The sequence below is a fragment of the Nothoprocta perdicaria genome, unplaced genomic scaffold, assembly GCF_003342845.1.
Source record: "Nothoprocta perdicaria isolate Ctin4 unplaced genomic scaffold, notPer1 scaffold_61, whole genome shotgun sequence".
Taxonomy (NCBI): Eukaryota; Metazoa; Chordata; class Aves; order Tinamiformes; family Tinamidae; genus Nothoprocta; species Nothoprocta perdicaria.
The window spans coordinates 367,021-391,057 of record NW_020455877.1 but is presented as its reverse complement, the minus strand read 5'-3'; the positions used below and the strand labels follow the sequence as shown (position 1 = coordinate 391,057).

At 35.2% G+C, this 24,037-nt stretch overlaps 1 protein-coding gene across 1 annotated transcript in view; it reads right to left on the bottom strand.

Moving 5' to 3' along the window:
• Positions 1 to 24,037, bottom strand: part of PTPRQ (protein tyrosine phosphatase, receptor type Q) — a 101,032-nt gene that overhangs the window by 64,542 nt on the left and 12,453 nt on the right. Inside the window, exons 10-19 of the mRNA XM_026049725.1 lie at positions 21,868 to 22,054; positions 20,009 to 20,161; positions 19,724 to 19,903; positions 19,162 to 19,269; positions 16,304 to 16,585; positions 13,800 to 13,982; positions 12,983 to 13,084; positions 10,432 to 10,552; positions 6,592 to 6,752; positions 4,877 to 5,022 (exon numbers count right to left, since the gene is read on the bottom strand). Coding sequence (XP_025905510.1) covers positions 4,877 to 5,022; positions 6,592 to 6,752; positions 10,432 to 10,552; positions 12,983 to 13,084; positions 13,800 to 13,982; positions 16,304 to 16,585; positions 19,162 to 19,269; positions 19,724 to 19,903; positions 20,009 to 20,161; positions 21,868 to 22,054 — 1,623 coding nt within the window. The remainder of the gene's footprint in view (positions 1 to 4,876; positions 5,023 to 6,591; positions 6,753 to 10,431; positions 10,553 to 12,982; positions 13,085 to 13,799; positions 13,983 to 16,303; positions 16,586 to 19,161; positions 19,270 to 19,723; positions 19,904 to 20,008; positions 20,162 to 21,867; positions 22,055 to 24,037) is intronic.

Sequence of the window (24,037 nt, the reverse complement as noted above, 5' to 3'; positions counted from 1 at the left end):
TCAAGCACAGTGCAACAGAAAATATTTTGTGAACACTTCTTTTTTTTAATTATTAATATTAGTCAGGAGATTAAAAGAGAGTATTTTAAATAAGTCCTTGAATTTTAAAGATAAAAATGTTATAGGTTGACACAATCAAAACACTTGGCACATCCCATTTTGATTCTGGATTGCATATGAATTTATCAGTATGATCAGGTGTAAAATCCCACTCATAGTTCAAAAAGCATGCCTTTACAATATAGTTAGCTAAAATGTAAACCTTTACAATTRTAGTTATTGTGCCAGCTAGTCACAGGATACTTCTGTGTTCCGTAACAACAAATGGCCCTTTGATGCTTCAACCAAAGCTTGGTTAAGAAGGAGTCTCCTTGCTATGAGGAACTCAAGGATTGACAATTGGCTAGTACCTCAAAATCCTGCTAAGAAAAAATATTAGAAAAGAAATAACACATAAGCAAGAGAAGGTGTGAGCAGGAAGAGTTGTGTGAGCACAAACTAGAAATGACAAAATTTGCACTGATTGTACCCTGGGTTCCCTATAGCAACTTTAAAATTAACCACAGTTGCAGATGAAAGGAAACTTCTTAGGAACTTTGGCTACAGCTGAGGAAATTCTTGCTTCTGGCCCCTTCCTCATCTACACATGAAAGAAGTTTTGAAATAGCAAAGTATCAGATTTGTAAAAGCAGCTAAGTGTAGGCAATACGGAGAAGTCAGGAGACAGAAACATCTCCTTTAGCCCAGGAAGAAGGCTTCGCTCTAGTGCTGCAAAGTTGTAATCAGTTACATACTGTGTACCTATGCTATATACCGTTATATACAGTGCTGCTGTTCTTCACTGCTAATATATTTTTCGCCATTCTCTTTCTGTCTCCAGGTTCATAGTACTGCCCTGTTATTTTGAGTTAGGATCTCAAACACTTGGCTAGTAGTCAAGTGAGAGAGCTCACAGTGTGAGGGCTTATGCAAACCATCCAGTCCAAGTGATTTAATACACACTGTTCTACTACTGACTTAAGAGTACTATACTGTTCTGAGGCCATCTTTTTCAAACATTTGCAGTGTATTTTAGGGAAGTTTCTTTTTTTTCCCCTCTCCTATTTTAGTCACACTGGTGAAAGACTTTTCCTTAATAATTTAATAGCACACATCACTTGCATCCCTTGTCTGCATTCTGACTGCACGATCAGTCACATTCCACTGTGCACTGCATCCAGCCATGTTCATTTAGTTTTTCTTGAAGTACAGGAGATGGATATTTTGTGGTCAAGTATTTAGTCTATGGAAGAGTGTGCTTCGTTTTTCCCTTTTCTTAGCTCCTTGTTCTCCTCAGTACTTTGTCAGGGTAAGGTTGTGAAGCCTGGACTGAAATTCCTACACTTGAGAACTTTCTCTAAGACTTCTAAGTGTAAATTTTTTGTGAAAGTGACACAGAATTAAAATACTTGTAATTAGCACCTTTCCCACTTTCTTGTTAATCAAAACACAAATATGCAGATGTTGAATAAAAGAGGAGTTTATTCAAGTCAATATTTATTACAGGTCAGTGTTTAGCAAAGAGAAAATTACTTCCATGGATTCTCTGACTTTTTCACTACAAAACTGGAGTTTGGCAATGGCAGTAGGATTGTTTGAAGAATCATGCAGGGAATCATTGCACCAAACTTGCAGTATTGCTACTGTTAAAAGTGAAAGCTTAAATTACAGGAGTCCATCAGGATCACACATACGTGATCTCATTCTGTGTATCTATCTGTACTGTGCCATGTCACTTGTGTTCAAAGTGCCCATGGCTAGAATATGGGGCCTTTTTCTCATTAGATTGGGGTTCAGTAATTAACAGAACCCAAAAAGTAGCCTTTCTCTTGGACCCATGAAGCAGAGAGCTGCTTACAGAGAGCTGAACTTAAACCTAATCTAAGGCAAAGGAGGGTTTCTTCTACTCCCTGCTGGCCACCACGTCTAGAAGACATTTCAATTACTGCACACACTGGCAGTACTTCTGAGAATGTTTGCTGTGATCTGATAATGAGCAATATATTTGCCTACCAGGCATTCTTCCCTCTCCAACACCTTCTCTCTCTCTACAGTCTGCTAGCTTCTCCTACAAAAACTGCCCTACCAAAATCCTCAACTATTATCTTCATCACTAAATTTTTCTTTCTGTTGTTCTGGTTCTGAATCCTAGGTTTGACAATTGCAGGCCTTCTGAATGGACAACCACAAGGTGTTTTTCCATATAAACCTGTAAAGCAAAGAAACTATGCATTACTCTTTTGCCCTATGAAGATATGTTAACTTCTTTGTTAAAGGGACAGCTGCTTTTCCTGCAAGTTTTTGCATCATGCCAAAAAGTATTTTATGGTGGGGGTTTTTTTCTTTATCACAGATGTTTTGCTTTTCTCCCTCAGCAAAGCTTTTAACTATACTTTAGTCTCTCATTTTTAACAGGGCTATTCATAAGAAGTTTGTTATATTTATTATGGTTTAATATGCCTGGGAAGTTTGAGAATGTTTGAGGAGAGATGAGAACAAACAAAATGCAGCAGAATGGTAGTAGTTTTAGTGTGACTTCCTCATCTCTTTTGGGTTGTGCCAGCATTGGGAAGATGTTAATTTGCTTGAGATTCTTCAGGTGGGGCAGTTATTTCAGGGATCTGGAAGATACACTTATGCATTGAACCACTTTTATTACTTCCTGACACAGAGGTAGATGAAAAACTGGGAAATAATGACTGCCTGCAATGGAGTGTCTGAGAAGTTGCAGTTCTTGGCAGTCTGAAAGATCATCCACTGTTTTATTTTTCCTAAATCATTTCCCAAAGTGAGAATTTGTACACAACTTGAAAAAAAGAAACTCATGTAAATGGTAAGCCAAGAGCGTCTAACCAGGAATTTTGCACTTTCGAAACTGAGTGCAATACAACACTTATCAATAAAAAAGTGCTCTGCAACCACATGGATAAATTTTTAAATTGCCCACAGTTGTAAGCTGAATATATCATGTTGGCCTTCACACATGCATTGCTCTGTTGTAAAAAGAATAATATAAAATAGCTCACAGAAAGGGGCGGTGAGAGTATTTTTCCCCCTTTGAATTCCATCTTGCATCCACAGGAATGCCAAGGATCAGAATAGAAGAGTAATGTAGAACGGGTAATTGCTATGCCAAACAGTGAGCATAAAGGCATGATTATGTGAAGGGCAGAGGGAGTTGAGGGGAGCAGACATACTAGGAATGGATCACGAGTTGAGAGATTAATGGTGAGCTCCCATGGCCAGTAAGAGACAGATGCAACAGCAGCTGAAACCTGTCTTTTGACAGCTTTCTGCTCAGTGTAGGGTGAAAAAAATCAAAGCTGAAAGTGTGAAAATGGTAGTTTCCACACCTAGAAATGGAGTTACTATCAGTTTTTCTGTTCTTCACCACATAACCTGCCAAAGCAGGGGGTAACTCCCATCACCCCTTTCTTGTGAACTACATCACACAATAACGAAACTGAACCCTCACCTTGCTGGGGCAATGCTACTGTGTCTTCATCTTCCCTGTCTTGTTCCTTCATTTCSAGCGTCGCAGGCAAGTCCAGACTGGTTATAGCTCTCCCTGTATGAGCTTCAACTTACTCATTCACCTCATAGTTCCACCTTCCTAAAGGTAGAATGGCCAAGTCTGAGATCCTCCTCTAAAACCTCCTGAGTTGTCTAAGTAGATAGATGTAGACATTCTTCATATGGTAGGCTTGGTTGGGTTATACAGTGATGTAATGATTTCTCCAGGGATTTGTTAGGCTAAGAAAAATGCTGTTGGTATAGAACTATGTGCAAGCACAGGTTGAAACTCTGAACTTCGACTCAGATTTCAATCTCATCAGAATGTGAATTGAGGACATCGTCCTGCTTGCATCTGAAAGAAGAAGCCGGCAAGCACACAGCTTCACAGAGGTCAGAGACGTGCGTACACTGAAGCATGTCAGCAGAGATTTAATTGCAGATATTGGTAAAATTTCATGTGTAATCATGAAACTTTATGTGACTATAAAGTTATGCAGCATTTTCATGCATTGTTTTCTCCATGACTCTACAGTTCTTTCTTCCATATGTGCAAAGCTTGTAATCAAAAACCTGTAAAGGAGGCTTATTTTCTCTCATTATATTTCTGTATCATACTATATTTTTAGAAAGAGTAACAGAAAAACTACACATAGTACCAATAAATGTGATGCATAATTAGAGATGAAAATATCAACACAAACCTATACAGAAATGTCTGGATTGCCAAGAAATGATAAATGATGTTTGATTTTTCTTTTATGTTTTAACTTCAGATTCTCAATGTTCTTAGTTTTAAGATAATAAACAGTAGTTTTCTGTGGAGCATAACAGATCACCTATCCTTTACTCTCATTTTCACTACCGACATGCATTAAAAGCAAAATCAGAGCTATTACCGAAATGAATTTTTATTGACAGATTAGACTAAAATAAATCATTTTACATTCTTAAGGATGTGAAATAATGCACCATGTCTTGTACCTGTATTTCTCTGTATATTGTGTGTGCATGTATTATAAGAATTCTTGCACATATATACATGCATATACACACACATACAAATTTTACTGTGTTGATTAACTGTCTTAACCCYAGACTTCTCTGTCTGTATTACAAAGAACTATTCTCATGCTCAAAATTATGAGTACATATGTGATACATAAAGTACTACACAAATAACAAGATGTGCTTCAGTCTTTATAAGTTAAAGATGCTTTGTGATAAACAAAATATGAAAAAAAGTGATAGCTAAAAAATTGACTTAACCTTTAGCTATTAAAACATATTAGTCTATGAAATAAGGATACCAAAAGATGCTTACCTGTATGAAAATTCCTGAATTATTTTTGAAATAAACTGAATAATACTGTATAACTCCATTAGGCTTTTGAGGAGGAGACCAGAGTAGCGTTATTGATGTGGAAGTAAGGTTTCTATACACAACATCTTTTGGCGGATCACTTGGTGCTGGAAAAATATTAAGTTTTAGCACACCTAACAGAAGATTCTGTACATTTTAGTGCCCAATAAATATTCATGATTGATTTGACAATGTTATGTCAAATTAAWTTTTTTTATGACTATGGTATAAAACAATAAAATAAAGTAATAAATATAAATGACTTTTTAAACCTCGATTTTAAAATATATTTGTATTCAGTTGCATTTGTGCACACAGATGTGATTCTTACAAAATTTACCCTGTTACTGTTTTGGGAATATGGAAATTCCAGGTTGTGTATGCACACTGATGAGTAGCAGAATATTTATGCCATCTCATTTACAGACACAGAAGTTGACTAACAGATTTTGAAGTCTGTGGCTGCATATGTATTTAAAAAAGAAAACAAAAAACAGCATTTGTTTCAGAGACCTATGTGTCTCTTCACTGATTACTGATTGGGAGTTCAGACTCCAAGCTCATGTAAGTAAATGGGATATTCAAGTTCGGACAGTAGAGTCATTTCTGTTCTTGAGTCTTACCCCAGTTTACTGAATTGCAGTAAGAACTGTGTGAGTAAATCTTCCTATCCTGAGGAGAATATGAGTGTATGGGCCTTCTCTCTTAGTAGCACAGTGATGTATGAGACTCAAATTCAGTTCAAGTCAATTTGAATCCRTATTTTTCATCACTCAAAAAGAAAATTTTGCAGCAAATATTCAAATACAATTACTGGAATTTATCTCAATCTCTTGTTTTGTGCTGTTGTGATTTGTATTTTAACTGGAATAATTGAGATCAGTGACTTCAAATCCTGCCCTAAAAAGTCTGATCACATTTCCATTCAGCTTCTGTAGTAAAGATTGGGAATATCTACAAGTGCTGGTTAATACAGTCTTTGGAGAACTAACTTGGATAGAGACTAATCTTGTCAGTGCCTGTATTGTATGTCATTTTTTTTGCAAGATGATTTTGGAACACTTTGCTTAGGAAACAGACTGTAGTTACGTAACACATCGTAAAACTGGAACCAGTATTGTACCTGCCTGACTTTCAAAGCACACTCTATTGTATAACCATCTATTAAAATCATCTATCACTTTGAAAATATAAAATTAATAAAATAGAATAAACAAATAATTCAGTGCACATTTACAGATTTCATTTTCAAATTAAAAACACTTTATGCCTGTCAGGTTCTTTATTTTCCTTATCAGAAAGTTATATCATAGCAAGATAAAGGGCTGTTAATATGTATTATAACACTCATTATTTCAAAATTTAAAATAATAGTAATAATATTTTAATCTTACCAGTCTCGAATGAAAGTGCAATGTTCTGAGCAGTGAAGTAATATAATTATAATAAACCCCATCACATTATATAAAGAGACATAGACATATAAACCCACACAAAGAAACAGACACACATATACATAGACTTGTAAAAGTAGAATGTCCCTTCTTGAGCAGTCAAATGTCAACTTTTATTTCAATAGTTGATTAATTTGTATAAGGCTGACTGATGTTTAGGGCTAAATGAAGTCACAGATTCATACTACCATACTACTTTCATACAATTCATATTATGCTTACCTCCTTCGGGTGTTCTGAATGATATAGCATCACTTTTTATGTTTCCATCTCCAAATCTTGTACTTGCTGTTACATAAGCACCATACTCATAATTATTTTCGAGGTCTGTGAACTGCAGTGATGTTTCTGTTACATTAACATTCCATTTTGATGTTTTACTCCTAAAGAAAAAAAATGCATTATTATATATATGTATGCCATTTTTGAATGCATGCAACTGTGCTATACTATGACAAAATTAAAAAGGCAATATTGTAACAAATACAAATTTGTGAGGTTTTAAAAAAGAATTAGATTAATTCTGTTACATATATTGAAAAAGCCATTTTTGAACTCCCTCATCACAACAGAAATGTATATATGGAAATTGCATCATGACTGAACATTATATGAAATATCAAGGAGCAGCATGTCAAGTAAGTGCTATCAAATGGTTATGTGGTACCCTTGGGAAGGACACAGTAGGGCATAACTAAACTATCTCTCTGGACAAGAATAGCGAAATATAAAAAGATTACAGCAGGGAGCATGCCCTACTGTGACTCTGTGAAATTGGTCAGAAGGCTGAAGTTATAAATGGAATAATAGAAGATGATATGGAACAGGAATTAGCTGGTGCTGAGTTAATTCTGGTGGAATGTAGCAGGGGATCAGAATGGAACTCTAGTCAGGTCAAGACCAGCCTAGAAAGACTATAAGATGTAACATTAATAAAACGTTGGTATTACCATAGGTATGAAATGATTATCGTAAAGTAAAAACACCAGACAGAAATAACTAACTTGAATTTTAAGAATCTGCTATTCTGTGTTAAATTAATTTCATCTTTTATGAAAAGATAGAGGGAAAAGCTACTGAATGTTCCTTTCCTGCAACGAATTCTGTACAAGTGGGTGCCCTGGGCTTTTAATGGGATTTCATACAGGCATGATAATTTGACAAGTAAAACCAAGTATCTCGCTGCAGGAGTCACTGTGGGGGTCTTAAGAAACAAGGATTTCTGATTATGAAAAAAAGGAAAGGATGATTCTAACTTATTGGATGGGCTCATTTTCATCCTTTAATATATAAATATTCCAAAAACAAAGATCACCATCTGATCCTTCTGAAACAAAGTAATTTAAGAAACAACTGAAATGAGAACATGTATGAGAACGAATATGCTAAATTTTACCAATCCCTTTCAATTTTTTATAAAATATTTGTTGACTTGGGAAACTTTCTCAATAACAGAGAAAGTTAACCTACATTTTTTTCCTCAAAGTCTTGAAATTCAAACATTAATAAGCTAAAAATTTTTCATAGTGTAAAATATAAGAGTATTTAACAAATTCCACACAAGAAAAGACACCTTTTCTTGGATCTTTGTCTGCATGTTCTTGGTATGTAAAARTGTAGCTACTGTAGCTATTTAAGTAAGATGAGAATGTATAACCTACTCCTATTTCAATTAATTGTATTCCATAATACATTATTCATTAAAAAAAAAAAAAAAATTCACATGATCAGCCTATAATCACCCAGTTGAACAAAAGTCTGAAATGTTTCAAGAAAAGTTAATCTTCTATTTAGAAAAGCAACTTAGCTTGCAGCAAAAATATTAAGAAAACTAATCAAAATGAATGCACTCTTCACAAACAATGAGAAGTAAAACAAGCTAAGTCAAGGTTTTTCAATGAACAATACTGTTATACATGACATTTTGTAAAAGATAAGACAATAAAAGTCCTAATCAATTGCATGCTTCCACTTTACAAAGATTCTTAAAAATCCCAGCAATTATAATCAAYGGTTATCTAACAATATTTTGCTGCATCCATTAACACCAATCTTTGAGCCTGAAATATTTCCTCAAAAAACAAAATGTGTTGCTGACCAAATATAGCAAGGAGTCAATGGGTAAGTGTAAGTTTAGTGATTTTATTAAATACACCTTGGCACTCTAGAATGGCAGATTCAGGAAGAACAACTTAGAAGTCCAAAGTTAGAGATAGGTTGATGCTTTGCATTTTGTCCTATGACAAAAGGCATTTTGTCCTATGACAATTTCCATGCAAGATAACAATGGCAAAACTACAGATAATGTTCTTTATACTCTTCTAGTTGTAGATTCTTGTTTCCATTGAATCAAACTAACCATTTTTCTACAACTGCCGCAATGTGCAATATATATGAGAAGTATCTTTATTAACTTTCCTCTCTCTGAATACAGAAGCWCAGGAAATCCTGTCTTCTGTAAAATACTGACTGTTTCCTCAAAGTAACAATTACAGTACAGAAATTTGCCTTGTTAAYTCTCACTATGCAATACATCTGATGAAATTATATAGGCAATTGTGTCATTTTTTTTAAAGAAGAAAAAGGATAAGGAATTAAGTTGTGGCCCCTTTGAAAGTAATGGGAGTTTTCATTCAATGTCCTTGCTTTCAGATGATACCTAATGCCGGTCTAATTTTAGATAAGGCACACTGAGGATAGATAAGATACCGCAAGGAGAAAATGGAAAGAAGGAGGACAGGGCTTACTGCAAAATGTTTTCTGATTGTTTAATATAGATATTTAGAAAGATGGTTATCTTAACAGGTTTTAAAAATAACTCTTGCCAGCTCATTCATTATAATAATAATGTAAGCTTTAAGGATGAAAAGCCAAATAACCTCAAGTCTTTGAACATAGTATCCATCAAAACCATAATCCTTATCATGAAGTATCTATTTTCTAGCTAGAAATAATTTAATATTCTTTAGGCTTAAAGAACACCAGACCTTGCCAATGCAGTAGAATTAAGGAGAGAATCCCAGATTAACTCTTTTGGAAAGAAGAGGCCATGCAACTTTATAATCAACTTACCTACAAGATCTAATAAAAAACAATCAAACAAAGAAATAGGATAGAGTCCTACAGAGTCCCCAAAATGTTAAGTAACATTAAAATAATAAACATAAGGTTAAGATTACTGTCTTCTTAAAGACTGCTCTTTTGCTATGAAGATCTCAAAAGGTGAATTTCTTTAACATTTGATCTTGTGGCTTTGTTGTGGCAATAAAGTGGTACAGCATAAACATGTTATAATAAAATTGATGACCAGCAAAATCTGTTCAATCCTGGCAGAAGTTTTATACCAAGATCCTTGAAGAAGTATCAAATCACTAGCCCAAGCTGTGTAGAACAGGACAAGAGTCGCAAGCTGGTATTTAAAGTGACAAACGTCCTTTCAAGAGGAAAAAAAAGAGATCTTAAAAGAGATGAGAGACAAAATTGCAGGAAAGAAGAAGAAATGACAGGTGGAAGAAGAAAAAAAAAAAAGAAGAAGACAGTAAGGGACCATTAAAAAATGATGTTTTGCTATAAATAAGAATTATATAAAACATAACACCAGGCATAACTAACAGAACATAAAATGCTTCTAATCTCCTGTCTCGAATTCTTATGTCAGTTGGATGGAAGCTAAAACAGATCTCATAAATTGTTCTTACATGCTTCCTACAAACCAGAGCAATATTCACCTATCCTTAATTTATTTCAAAATCTCTTCAGCAATTTAGGAGAGCTTAGTGACTCATCAGTATGTAATGAAAATAGTTGTTGCTTTCCAACTTAAATTTCAAGTGATGCACAAACCCTTTATGAACCTGCTTAAAACACTTGCAAAATACTGAATGCTCTTATTTCCACTTACTCCATCTGAATTTGTATAGATAAAATGCTAGTATTTTAAGACCTGGATTAATATTCACTCTCCAAAAAAGTGTAATCAACACATTGTGTAGGAAAAACCTAACATTCCTGATAGGTTACAGATCAGTATTTATCCTCAGAACCATTTCCAGAAATTCTTACCAGACGTAAACTGTGTAATAGAGGATAATTCCATTTGGCTCCAGTGGAGGCTTCCATGACAACTGCACAATGACACCCGACAACTGTTTTACTGAGAGGGATTCGGGAGGAGAACTAGGAGCTATAAAATGAGAGAACAGGACATAACAGCTTGTTAAACAGCCAAGATCTATGGAGAATGCAGCATCCTTAAATAGCATTTTAATTGTTTGTGATGGAAAGTGAACTTTGTACCACACAGGTAGAGCATTCATATCTCATGTTAAAGCTCAGCTTCTTTTCCTTTTTCTGACAGATGATAAAAGAAGATTTTGTACGGTGGTGTTAAAACATCTGTTTCTGTGATTCAATGGAAAAAAATACTTCATGAGAAAACAGAGTAAAGGGTAGGTCACAGTGATTCACCTACTGTCCAAGTACATTGCTGTGATATTTTTTCCTTCTAATAAAAGCAGGAGCTTTATAGGTAYGAACACATCTAAAATATAGCAAAGTAGATCCCTTTGGGGGGGGGAAAAAAAAAAAAAGAGGTGCTGGAAGTAATTATATGAAGCAACAAAAATTTAAAAAGTGAAAAAGCATGGCAGTGAGAAATGATAAAAATGTGGGATACTAGGCAGTGGTAAAATGTATTCACTCCATCATATAAGGAACGCATTCCTACATTTAACATGTCACAAGAGAAAATATAAAGATATGAAATGACTGAGAACCTTAAAAATACATTTTAAGAGGAACTAACTCTAAAAAACACCATATAGCAACTGTGCAAGGAAACACCATAAGTAAAAGAAAACCTTAGAACTTTTGATTTCATTCTAATCGAATTACTTTGAGAATCTATACTTTGAGAATCTAGATGTTTTTGAGAATGTACCAGTGAAGATATGAGTGATACCATTTTTATCGGCACGTTATTGAGGAAGTATATCTTTTTCTTCTTTTTGATTCATGGATATGTGCATCACTATGTGATAATATTAAAATTATTTTTGTTTCTTCAAATTAAACCAATGAGCATCATGGACTAAAAATTCAGGTCATAGTTGTAGTCATGCATGGAAATTGAGAATATGAGCATAGCTATTAGCAAATCTATGAAGTATTTGGTTTGAAACGTAGAACACTGTGTTCCTGTAAATAAAGTACATGTGGTGTGTTATTGTTTTTTCTTAGTTGTTAATCCTTTCACTATCTTAAAATTTGGCAAAAATATTTCAGAACTGTGCATTTAAGGAGAAAAAATATTTCTTTCCTGAACAAAGGCTCATTGAATACAGTGAATGTCTGTATTTAATGATGAAAAATGGTGACAGCTGTATTTAGTGTTTTATTTGTTATATTATCCTCAGTGGCTGTATAATAAAAGATCTATCAGTGAATGTCCTTTTGAGAAATATGTCTAGTTCTTTGTCCAGATCTKATCTGGGGATATTTGTTTGCTGAAAGATAGAATCTGTATTTCTTACATAAAAGTGTCCTATGTAAAGATGGTTTCATCAAAGTTAGATATTCCCAGTGTATCCCACCAACTTAAGTATATAGGCAAAGGTATATTAACAGACTGTGAATGGAAGTTTGAGATTTACCAAGATCCATTGTTATCAAAACCTGGATATTTGGCAGGCCAGGTCTTCCTAAGGTGTGAAAAGATACTGAATTTGGGAATGCCTGGTGAGAGCTTTGTATTGATGGAGCTTTAGCTTATGTTCCTAGAGACTTCCACCCTAAGCAAGAGAGAGACACATGTTTTTCTAAGACAGGAGCCACCGCACCTAAGTCAAAGTTCTCCTTTGAAGTTTTTTCATGAACCYTCTTCAGTAATTATAGAAGACATCAACAGTAACTTCACATGACTAAACTGAGTACTCAAAGTATAAATAACATTTTAAAGTTTGGGGTTTTTTTCTGATTTATAGCCTACTACTAACTAGTTAGCAGGCAATGCAATGACTGTGTTCTACCCTGAATCACAGCTCCCTGCTCAATTTGATAGTCAAATACTACAGAAGATGGAATTTGAGCATTTTTATAACACTGAGAATTTTACATCTATGTCTAAGCATTCATTTTTGCATGTTTTCAGAAGATTCAAAAATCTGTAAATAAAAGAACCAGAAATGTCCCTAGCCCAAGGGACAAAGTTCAAGTTGCCTTTTGGTGTTTTCCCTTCCTCTCTCATATCTGCAGAACCTAAGATAACATTTAGTTCTATTTGGCTAAAATAGCACTTGTAAGTTTAGATTTTTCAAGAGCATGAGATACTGGTGAATCTAAATGTTCACACTCAGCATTCCTGTGATTTCATATAGCCTGCGCTGGTAAATGTATAAAACAACATTCACGTAGGTGTGTCAGTTTGAGAGTGTGTATAAATGCATATAATATTAAATATGAACACAAGTATGTAGATATATAGAGACATAATTGCAAAAAAAATTGCAAAAAAAGTATGGAAAAAAACATGCATATATCTGACATGAAGTACGTGATTGGTTTAATCTAATGCTACAAGGAACAATGATACATTACAACTTCTTTCCTGACTTACCATCTTCAGCAGTGAGTATATGCACAGGTGCACTACGAAGGCCTTCCCCCATCGCAGTACTAGCAGACACCTCCACTGTATATTCCGTGTATTTCTTTAAATCTAAATATAGGAGAAGAATAAAGTAAAATAACCGTTTTGTAAGCAAAATTTGTTTTTTAATGGAATTCAAAACTTGGTATCCTAAACCAGGAACAGAAGTTTTGAAGAGCTGAAAAGGCCCATCCCTTACATTGACCTGTGTCTTGATATTAGAAACTGAAACAAACATTAGAAGAATTTGAATACAAACTATTCTGCATGAATAACTAACTACCTAACTACCTAACTACCAGTTCATACTTCACAGAATGCTTTACAGTTTGTGTTTATGTCTGCTCTGAAAACTTACTAGTTAAAGCATTGAGCTCCCTGTATTAAATGCTTTGTTATGGTTTGGTAATACTAATCACATAAAAAGATAGAAAGGTAACTGAAATAATTTTAATCAGAATAGGAGGGGAAAGGTATGTAGTGACTTCAGTGTTCACTTTCAGTTATGATGAGAGATAKGCAAACAAAAGTGCATATAACTCAGTAACGCTTTTTATACTTCAAATATATAAAATACAATAAGGAATATGTGAGATTCAGTACTGATCTTGCTCCATTCCACTGTATTACTAGAGGATACAACAGATTGTTCTATGAGATAAGTAAAACATAACTTCATATTAGGACAAGAAAGACCATGTCCAGATAATAGACAAATTGGTCTGCATCCTTTAATCTTTTTAGAACAACTTATACTTGCCCTAAGTTATTATTATATACTGGCCTGCAATAYGTAGCGTCAGAAGAGTAGTGTTTATGACTCTTTGCTCAGTCCTATTAGTTCCCTTCAGATATATTGTGTAATTCTGTATGATTCCATTGGGAAGAGATGGTGGAAAAAATGATAACTCAATTTCCGTGGATGAAAGGTTCCTATAGGTTATATTTTCAGGTGCAGAATCAGGAACTATAAAAAGAAATGTAGACTTGTAAAAGAATGCAGTCATATTCATCATTTAATTAAGATTTTCAAAAACTTATAATAAAACATATTGTAAATATTTTGATTTTGTAAGTATATTGATTGCAAAATGTATTTTAAAACATGAGCAAAAGACCAAAAACATATAACAGACATTCACTCTAATTTCAAGGGTCAGGTCGTTCTTTAATTAAAAAAAAAATAAAATAGCTGAATCGGATTAAAATGGCCTTGYGCCATGGGTTGACATCCCAGTCTGACATTGGTCTTGCCTCGTTACCATAAATGTGTCTGATAATCATGAGGCCTTGTCTGACCCTGGTTACCTTCACCAAGCCTGATCCAGAACTTAATCCATGGGCTGACTGCCCATCCTGACTTCGACCCCTTCATCCACACTGAAGTGCCTGATGCCTGGGACTGGAGCTGCCCCCATCTACTCTCTTCCCTTGCAAGGTGGTGGGATGGGCCTTGGATGGTGAGGGCCTGCCCTGGTGCTACCAGGAACTCATGCAGGTGCACCATGACAACTGCTTTTGGTGTCTGTCTGTCCTCAGACAGATGGGCAAGGATACTTTCTACTATCCAAAACTGGACCGATAAAATCATCATTACACAGTGACAGCACAATTTGCTCAATAGATCAAGAAAATCATGGACATATTTCTAGGACTCCCTAAATACTCCCAACCTACTGGCATTTGTTGATACTGTGCATCTAAAAAGATTAACCATTCCTGTTTAAGTAATATCTGGAAATTGAATAAATTCAACAATTCCTAGGAATCTGTGCCTCAGTTTCTTAGGTGTTTTATTTAGTCTTCAGGTCTGAAACATGTATTTCACTCAGGGTAAATTAAAGCTCATCTCATCAAAAAGGAGCTGGCTTCCCACTGGCTCCTAACAACCAAAAATCTAGAGCATCCCACTGTCTGCTCTTGGAGATACTAGTACATGTGTGTCTTTCCTTACTGAGTAAAACCTGATAAGCAGAACATGTTTAGCTCTAAGTTTTTATTTAGGTACACATAAAGTAGGAAGCTGTCTGAGACAGCAAATTGCTGAAGATGGAAAAAGGCCCAGAAAACGATGATTATCATACCAGTGCTACTGGTATGTCTGAGTCCTAAAGGAACAGAATTTGCCTCTTTATAGCCATCAGAAGAGTGGGCAGCATATGGATTAGCTATTTGTATTGTAGCTATTGTAGGTGGTAACTATCAACACTTCTCTTGTGTACCTGTAACAGCAGCCATTGGAGAAACAGGCTGGTTTTCCTACTGGTTCTCTAACCTGGCTATTCCTATCAGCATAGGTCAGAAGCAAGGCAAGGACAACCTTCAGCTTTCTAAAATTTCCAGKTAGGTTTTTGTCTCTGCTCTGGTGAATTTTTCCATTAGGAAGAAGAGTATCATCATCATTCTGTTTCTCTCTCTTGCTTGTGGCCCAGGGAGTCAGGTTGGTATCCTGCTCTACGTGTCCTTTTGTCTCTGGCCTTATCTCTTCGCATTCATTTGAACAGACATCAAGTGTATTCTTCTCTGTACCTTTCATATCTGTCTCCCTGGGTGCCTTCTATTCCTGATTCTACAGCTTACACCAAACATCTGCTCCTCTGTGTAAACTGCTTTCAGAATTTCTCTGAATGACCCTACCACTTAGCTCCACTGAAAATTTAATGGCCCTCTATTTTATATTCATTTTCCTACATCCCTATGATTGCTTACTTCAAGTCTCTTCTGTGCTATTACTCCTATTTAATACCCGATAAGTCTATCCTTTCTTCCCAATTTTTACTTCTAAAACTACTTTCCTTTCTTAGAAATATTCTGTTTTGTCTGTTATTGTATTTCATCTTTACATTCTCCAAAATATTTCTAGAAGCATCATCAGCTTTACCTGATTGTAACATAGCACCATATCTATGAGTTCTGTATTTTTTTAAATCATCTGGATTGATTCTTATCAAATTCTAGTTCATAACTTGAAATTCAAGCCTCTCTTACTTTTTAAAGTCTCTCCATTACTACAAAAATAAGTTCTTTTTCTGCAAGACACAAGGAAGTTTCAAGGACAAGTGGTAAAATATGAATTCCTTGAAGTATACAATTTGCCCCCTGTTGTCTTTACTTCTTAATCTTTCTATTTCTTTACTTTACTTCAGCTTTGTATATAGGAGGGTTCCAACTTTTTGCCTTGCAAAGCAAACATACGCTTTTAAAATTAACTAAATGGATCTCCTGGGCATCACCATAAAGCAGTTGGCAGTGAAAAATTACAAAATTCTAAAAAAATTATATACTCACCTGTTTCAGATGTTCTCACCAAAAGTGGGAAAGATGACTGATTCCCATGGCCAAGTCTGGTGAATGCCCTTACAGAGATGTTGTAGAGAGTATATGGCTTCATTTCACCTAGTGATATACTTGTGTTTGAGGTATTTTTAATAGACAAGTCATTGGAATCACTGTAGAGAACTTCATAGTGAGTTATGAGACCGTTAGGCTGCTCAGGTGGTAACCATCTCAGGTTTATTTTTGTYGCAGTTACGTCTACTAACTCTACATTTTGGGGTGGAGAGTCTGGTTCTGCGATACAGAAATTGAAGAAAAAAATTTAATTGAAGGAATATAAGACCGATGTCACAGACCTACTCTTCCCCAAGGTTTAGGTATCTGAAGGCTGCTGGACACATAGCTAACTGTAGCAAAAAGGCAGCAATTCACTCTCTGACCCAACTCTCCCTCTCCAAATTATAACAATCTATCCTGCCCATTTTGTCTCCTCCACACTAAAGCTTTTCTGGAACTTCCAGCTCTCAGCCACTCACATATCCATCCCAAACTGCATCCATTACAAAAAGTAAAAAAGGTCATTTCTGTCCACCATTCATATGCAGAATTTCCTCAAATGCTTTCACATGCTTCTTCAATGCTTAAATGCTTCTTCAACTTCAAGTTCCTTAACTTTGTTATTATGCCCATTTTCTTCTGGGCATTTTCTTCTGTCTGTTTTCTTCTTGGATAACCACCCATCTCATTTATTGCACTCATCCAACCATTACTCCCAGGAACAGGAGTAAAATATACTGTAACTAAATTCCCTTTAGTTTACCAGTGCTGACTGGTGAAGACACAAGTGTACATCTTGTGTGCCATGGTGTTACAATCATGCACAAAGCAAGCACAGCTCCAGGGTAGTACTATTTGGAAAATCTACTTGCAATATCTCATTCCATATGATTGCAGCAAGGTAATAATCCATAGGCGTGTTTAAGGTTGAGGGAGAACTGCACTTTTGTAAAATCAGCTGTAAATCTAAACCTGGGTTCCTCAGCTGTACTCATCACTTCACCCTGAAATGCCTAATCTATAAAAAATTAAAAATATGTTAAAAAAGTCCAGGTTCCATATGAGAGAAATTTCAAGGCTTAGATCATACTTATATCCTTCTTTTTTTTCCTTTCTGGTGATGGACTTTGCGATTTATTTTGCGTACAAATACATATATATAGATATTTAAGAATTTACTTCGAAACTTTCTGGCCTAAGGGTCTCACCGTTTTCAGTCTCAGTTTCTGAGCTTATGAATAAAAAATGCTAATTGTAACAGATCACCACTATCTGAGTGACAGGAGAGCCACTTAGTATAGCCCATGTGAAGAAGCTTAATTTTCTMTTGAAACTCATTTTCATTTTCTCTGGTATGAAAAGAATTTAAATGCAACAGTCTCTCATCCTAAGAGTTATCCATAAATTATCTAAGAAAGCTGTAGAGAATCTTTTATCTGGAGGTAACTCTCCCTTTTCAATCAGTAAGTCAGACGGCTACCCTAGATTACTTGCTACTCCTAGGTTGACTAAAGTTAGAAGACAGATGAATTACCTCAGGAAAACTGAAGTAACAAGAAAAACAATATAAAAGTAATCAGATACATCTCTGTGAAAAGGTAGGATTTATCAGTAGTTTTCTGAATAATTTCCTTTATGCTTKCATGCATCCCCTACCAATGGCTGAACTGTTGGCCTGAAACTTCACCGTGAACAAATTTCTTTCATATTCAGAGACAAGGAGTTGTAAACATAAAGTTTCTTTCACGGAAAAAGACATTTAAGCAGGTAATTTTCTGTTCTTGTGATATGCCCTTCCTCTGCAAAAACAATACAAAAGCATACGGCCTTTAAAATTTTTCACAAGCTCTGTAAACTTTACTATTTAATTTGAGATGTTGGTTGGATGGTTATCCAAATCATTTAAAATTCWTAAATCCCCATGATTTTTAAGCCTGTAATCCTTTGCTCTCTTTTATTCTTCTTTTAAGTATTTCTCCTCTATTTCAGAATRTTTGGCAGGTGTGAGACAGTGAAGGTAATTGGTACGATTATCTTCTCTCTTACTTCTGTAAAAATGGAACTGTGCTGAAAGCAGCAAAAGTAAACTAAAAAACCACGATGTAAATGAGGAAATATTATGGTTCAATATTCATATCTCTGCACTGAGAATCAAATTCCAAGTTCTCTTTATTAAGACCAATGGCAATTCCAGCTACTGGCCCTGGAGATTTGTGTGTGGAGGCTGCCTTAAAAGGCAAGGAAGCTCCAGAAAGCTACASAAGGTAGCACTACATCCAACATTAAAACTGATAAGCCTAAAAGAAATAAAGCCCCAAACTCTATACGAACAGGAGCACACAACATCATTAAAGGACTCATTTTTGCCAGCAGCCCTGCTGACAGACAACATAAAGCTTAGATAAAGCTCATGTAAAGTGCCATTTCCAAATGCTTCAAAAATAATTAAAAAAACTAATTTCCATAGGAGAGCATAATAAAAAGGAGAAGTATTAGTCACAAAGATAATTAATTCTGGTTTAGATGGAGGCAAGGGATACACTAATTTCAATGAAAGAAGTTCAACTCTTCCCATTGTCCATCAGAGTTGAAATTCTTTCATTTAATTCCCAGGCATGATGCATTTTTTACAATTTCTAGCAGTTACCTCAAATCCAGGCCGAATGAGGACACTTACAGATAGAACACTAATAATTTCAACAAACACTGATTTTATATGAATCTTTTCTGCCCCTGCTTATGTATGTGCCCGATCTCTAGAAGTATATACTTACGCTCAGAAACCAAATCATMATTACAAAGAACATATTTACCATCTTCTGGTGTTCTCACAAAAATATCATTTTCTTCAGACAAAGCGCTTTCTCCAACGGTGGTAGAGGCTGCAACTCTCATTTTATAATTTGTGTATTTTTTTAGACCTAAAATGATTAACACAAACACAGACCTGAAAACCCATAAGCAATGCATTTTCTTCATTTGCTATCAAAATTATTACTAAAAGAAAATTATTATTAATTTCAAACAAATCTAGAGAAAAAAAATCTAGAGAAAAAATATCTAGTCTGAAAAAGAATTGACAATGCAGGGACACCATCTGGGYGGAAGGAAGAAAAAAAATCCAAGGAGAAATCCATTTCAGAAATTACTACTCATCAGCCATACCTCCTCCCATCTCACATTCTCTAAACACTTCTCTACAGCAGAAAGTCTGGCAAGAGCATCCCGATCTTGCATTCACMCATGGAAGTGTGTGAGATGGTTGGGGGAGATTTGATCTACCTTATCTTGCAAATATCTAAGTTACATTAAAATGGGAATAAATAAGTTTGCATAACAATTTTGAAATTATTTTCTTATCAAAGGACACTGTACCTGTCAYAAGTAAGCTGTTGTTTGTAGCTGTTGTATGGAATGCTCTTTTTGTATCCAGTTCCATTGCGTATACAGTATAATGAATGATTTTCCCATTGGGATTTGCTGGAGGATCCCAATACAGCAAAACAGAGGAGGAGCTAATATTCTTATAATATATATTTTGTACTGAGCTTGGGACTTAAATGAAAACAAAAAGTTACAACAAAATAATGAAAAAAATTAAAAAACTTCAGTGGGAAAATGATGTATGTTAACTYATATTTCAGAATTATAGGATTTTACCTTGTTCGCGAGTCTGGACTGTGAGAGTGGATGAYGGCCCTTCTCCAACAGAAGTGAAAGCAGACACACTGATTGTGTAGTCTGTGAAAGGTGCAAGGCCTTTTATAACATACGACAGTTCTTCAGCCAAAATATTAATGGTATACTGCTTATCTGTAATTAGATAGAAGACAAAAATAGCCAGTTATCTGTAAATTTTATTTTTTTTGCATTCTAAACTCAAACTCACACAGTAACCTACAACTATTTTATTCTAAACAATTTAGATCAGCTTTATTAAATAAACATAAAGAAAAGGTTACATTGTGTGTCTAAGTCAATTAAGGAGAAGCTATTGCAGGCCTGCTGTCATGTGTAAAACCACTTTTTCAGTGGTCTACTAAGTATATAATTCAGGTAGTAGGACTGGGGTAAATGAAAGAATAAATAGGGGAGAACTGAAAATATTTTTTTGTAGGAACCCAGAAAATATATACTTGTAGATGGTCTTATCTTCCCATTGACACCAGAACCAGTTTTGGCTCATAGAGTGTTAGAAATTTTTTGTTTGTTTGTTTATTTGTTTTCATAGGGAAGGACAAATTTCACTTCTTTGCCCACAAAACTAGGTGGTAAAAATCTATACCTGACATAGCTCCCCTCACAGATGCCTTCATCTTTGTGTATTTTTTGCAGAAGGAAAAAGCTGTGATCAACAGAATGAAGAAGTCAGACATGTACCTATGAGGTTTATGGTGTACCTGTGATAAAATTCAAAGCCAGCAGCATGCTGAATGTGCTAGTCAAAATCATCTGTTAGAAAGGACCTCTATACTACTGCAACATGAAAAAGTTATACTACATTGGATACTACATTTATCTGAGACACAGCCTCAAAATTTTGCAAGCACAGCATTAAAAATAGAGGCATCTAAAATCAGTAGGCACCATTGAAAATTTGTCAATAATCTTAACTCCAATAACTATTTGAAAACAATACTTGTGCTAGATTACCTCCACAAACCTCTTCTAGCAGCTCACTAACTCAAATTGCGTGAGCAGGTTCATATTTGAAGCAGAGTATATTGTCAGTGGGTTATAAAGAAGATTATTATGGATTAACATTGTATGACAATGATACAGTGTACTTTAAAGTAGTGGATTAAATTCTGGTCTTAGCTATACTGGTGATTTTACTCCAGTGATTTTAATAAAGCAGACATAAAAATCAAAACTTGATTCTCTACTTACTCTTTAATTTTTTTTTTTTTTTTTTTTTTTGTAAAAATTTGGAGAGGTTTTTCAGTCCCTGTCAGTTAAGGGCCATTTAATGATCTGTAAATACCCATAGTTGGTATAGAAACACTGTTCCATTGATAATACAGAACAAGTGTACACACTAACGACATCGCCATGTCATGGGGTCATCTCCACCTGTTCGTCACCCATATAGCAAAGTTGTAACTTTTTGACCTATTTACCTCCTCTGACATTTGAAAACCTATTAGTCAAAAGGCTTAGAGAAATCAAGGTCTCTGAAGGGCCTGGAGATATGTTAATCCCTGACAATCACACCTGCTTTGGCAACTGTAATAACTGATTGTCTATGCAGCTTGGCTGATGGCTTTTGGTGCTCCTTTCACTGGGAAGAAGGTCAGCTGGGTGACAAGGGGCTAGTTCCTGCCTGTGTGGCATTCCCATTTGTTTCGGGAGGTTATTTGGTGGTAAAAAAAAAAAAAAAAAAAAAAAAAAAAAACTGACTCCAGCAAATGACCCATTCATAATTCGCTTGAACCATGTGCTAAAGATCGTATTTGGGACAATGACAGGGAGTTGCTTCAGACAAAGGAGCAGGTAGAAAAATATCTTAAGGATCTTACCCGGAGCAGCTCCATTTACTGCAGGCAAATTATCACTTGTAAATATTACTGGGGAAACTGTTTGGATACTGGAAAATATTTCAGCTGAGCCTTCATATAATTCATTGTCTGCTTCTATCGAATTCCAGGATGGAGAAAGCTTGATGTTTTCACTTAACATATATGGTTCCAAAGAATCAATTGCATACTAAAAATTAGAAATAATTTTTTTTTTAAATTACAAACATTGGCATCATTAAATCATTTAATAATAATAGTTGTTAATATTATATAGTATATAAATAATGTTTCTGTATTTATGCTTGTAATATGCATATATTTACACTTTAAAAGCAAACTGCTACTTTTATAACATAGCTGCCATTGACAGTACAACAATAATAAACTTTGCAAAATACTGTATTTCTCATGAAAAAAAAATCCCTCTGCTTTCAGTGGCCTACAACTCTTTTGTTGAGAAATAAACATTTCTTTTRAGTATTTTAACAAACACAAACTTTTTTTTTTTTTTAATTAAAGTACATAAAGTATGGGAGCGGTAMTGCTCCCAAAGAGTTTAAATTAATGGTATTATCCAGGAGTTACTATAAATCCCAGGTATTACCCTGGGAGCTACTTTGAACAGACACATTTTGGAGCATGGGAGATCCTGTTTCTACTGAGCATACTCCAACGCAAGGTTGAAAGCAGTGAAAACAAGAAGGTTTTAKATACTCCTATTAGACACGGTACGTAGAAAAGATGACACACGGAGTTGGGGAGAAAGAGAAACTAACAAAATAAAGAGGAGAAAGAAAATAAGGGAGAAAATACTGGAAAAGGGAGAACGGAAGAGAGGAAAGTGGTCTAAGAGTCAGGAGGACAGTAGAGGTGAATGATAAAGGCTGGAAGGTGGTGGAGGTGAGTATAAAAAGATCAGCAAGAACTAGCCCGACAGGAAGTAAAGAACTAGCTGGACAGGAGGCTTTCTTAGCAGTTAAATAGGTGGGTTTGATCACAGAGATACAGCATCAATCCTATACAAGTACGAGAAGGAAAAGTTATATATACATCTCATTTTTATCAACTTTTGTAACAAAACAGTAAACAGTCGTGGAAATATATTTTGTGTATGAGGCTTTTCAACACAAAATACAACAGCCCTTTATTGCTACTAATTATTGAGTGCACCAGATCCAATGGTTCAAATTCTGTAGATGGACAAAGCAAGGCTGTATAGGGTTGTAAGTAAAACAATGTTTGTTATGATTTGTTTTGGTTTTCAATTAAGAAATTACATTCAATAAACTACAATAAAGCAGCAGCGATGCTAAATCAAGAACTCAAAAGTTAGGAAATCCCATCATTAAAACTTGCCTCAGATTTAATTTTCATCCTTTGGTGTCTATACCATGATACAATCTTTAATTATAGAATTATATACATTTTGTTTTCCAAGGACCCTTGTCTTTTTTAATGAACAGATCCYTTTTTTTTTTTTTTTTTCCTCCTTCCCTCCCTATTCCTTGTTTGATGTTTGGCTCCAGGGCTCTATTTAATGCACAGGAGTGAAATTGAAAGCAAATTTCTTTGTTGAATTCTACATCACAAGCTTAGATTCTGTGTCAGATCCAAAGACATTAATGCCTTAAATTAAACAAAACAACAATAACAAAAATGACAGCTTTGGGAACTCTTGTTCAAAATTTAGATCCAGAACTGCTTTCTCTCAGAAGGCACTCAATCCTGAAATCCCTCGATTTAGGGGTAAATGTTCTCTAAAGGTCTACAGTTGCTGCAGTACTGCTGTTGTCCAAGGCTATTCAGAGCGTATTAGTGTGCAAAATCAGAAACTAGAGAGATTGATACCTCTAGGTCCCCTAAGAGATTTGATCTGACCCCTGTGCACAGGTATCATCCATGCACATCCATCACTTGGAGTTCAGCATGCAGTATTACCCACTTAAATTCAACAGTGCCAATGGGGTAGAAATGCTGGAGGTGCTTGCTTTGCAAGCAGAGCACTTCTCCAGCCATGGGAGACTTTGGTTCAATTCACTTCCATCGGATTCCTGCCCACACTTTCCCAGAGTCTGCCTAAGCAAGTGGACATCGATCCAGACATCTAAATCTGTACTCTTACTGCTAGGTCATACTGTAAAGAACTCAAGYGTAATAGGGATAGAAGAGA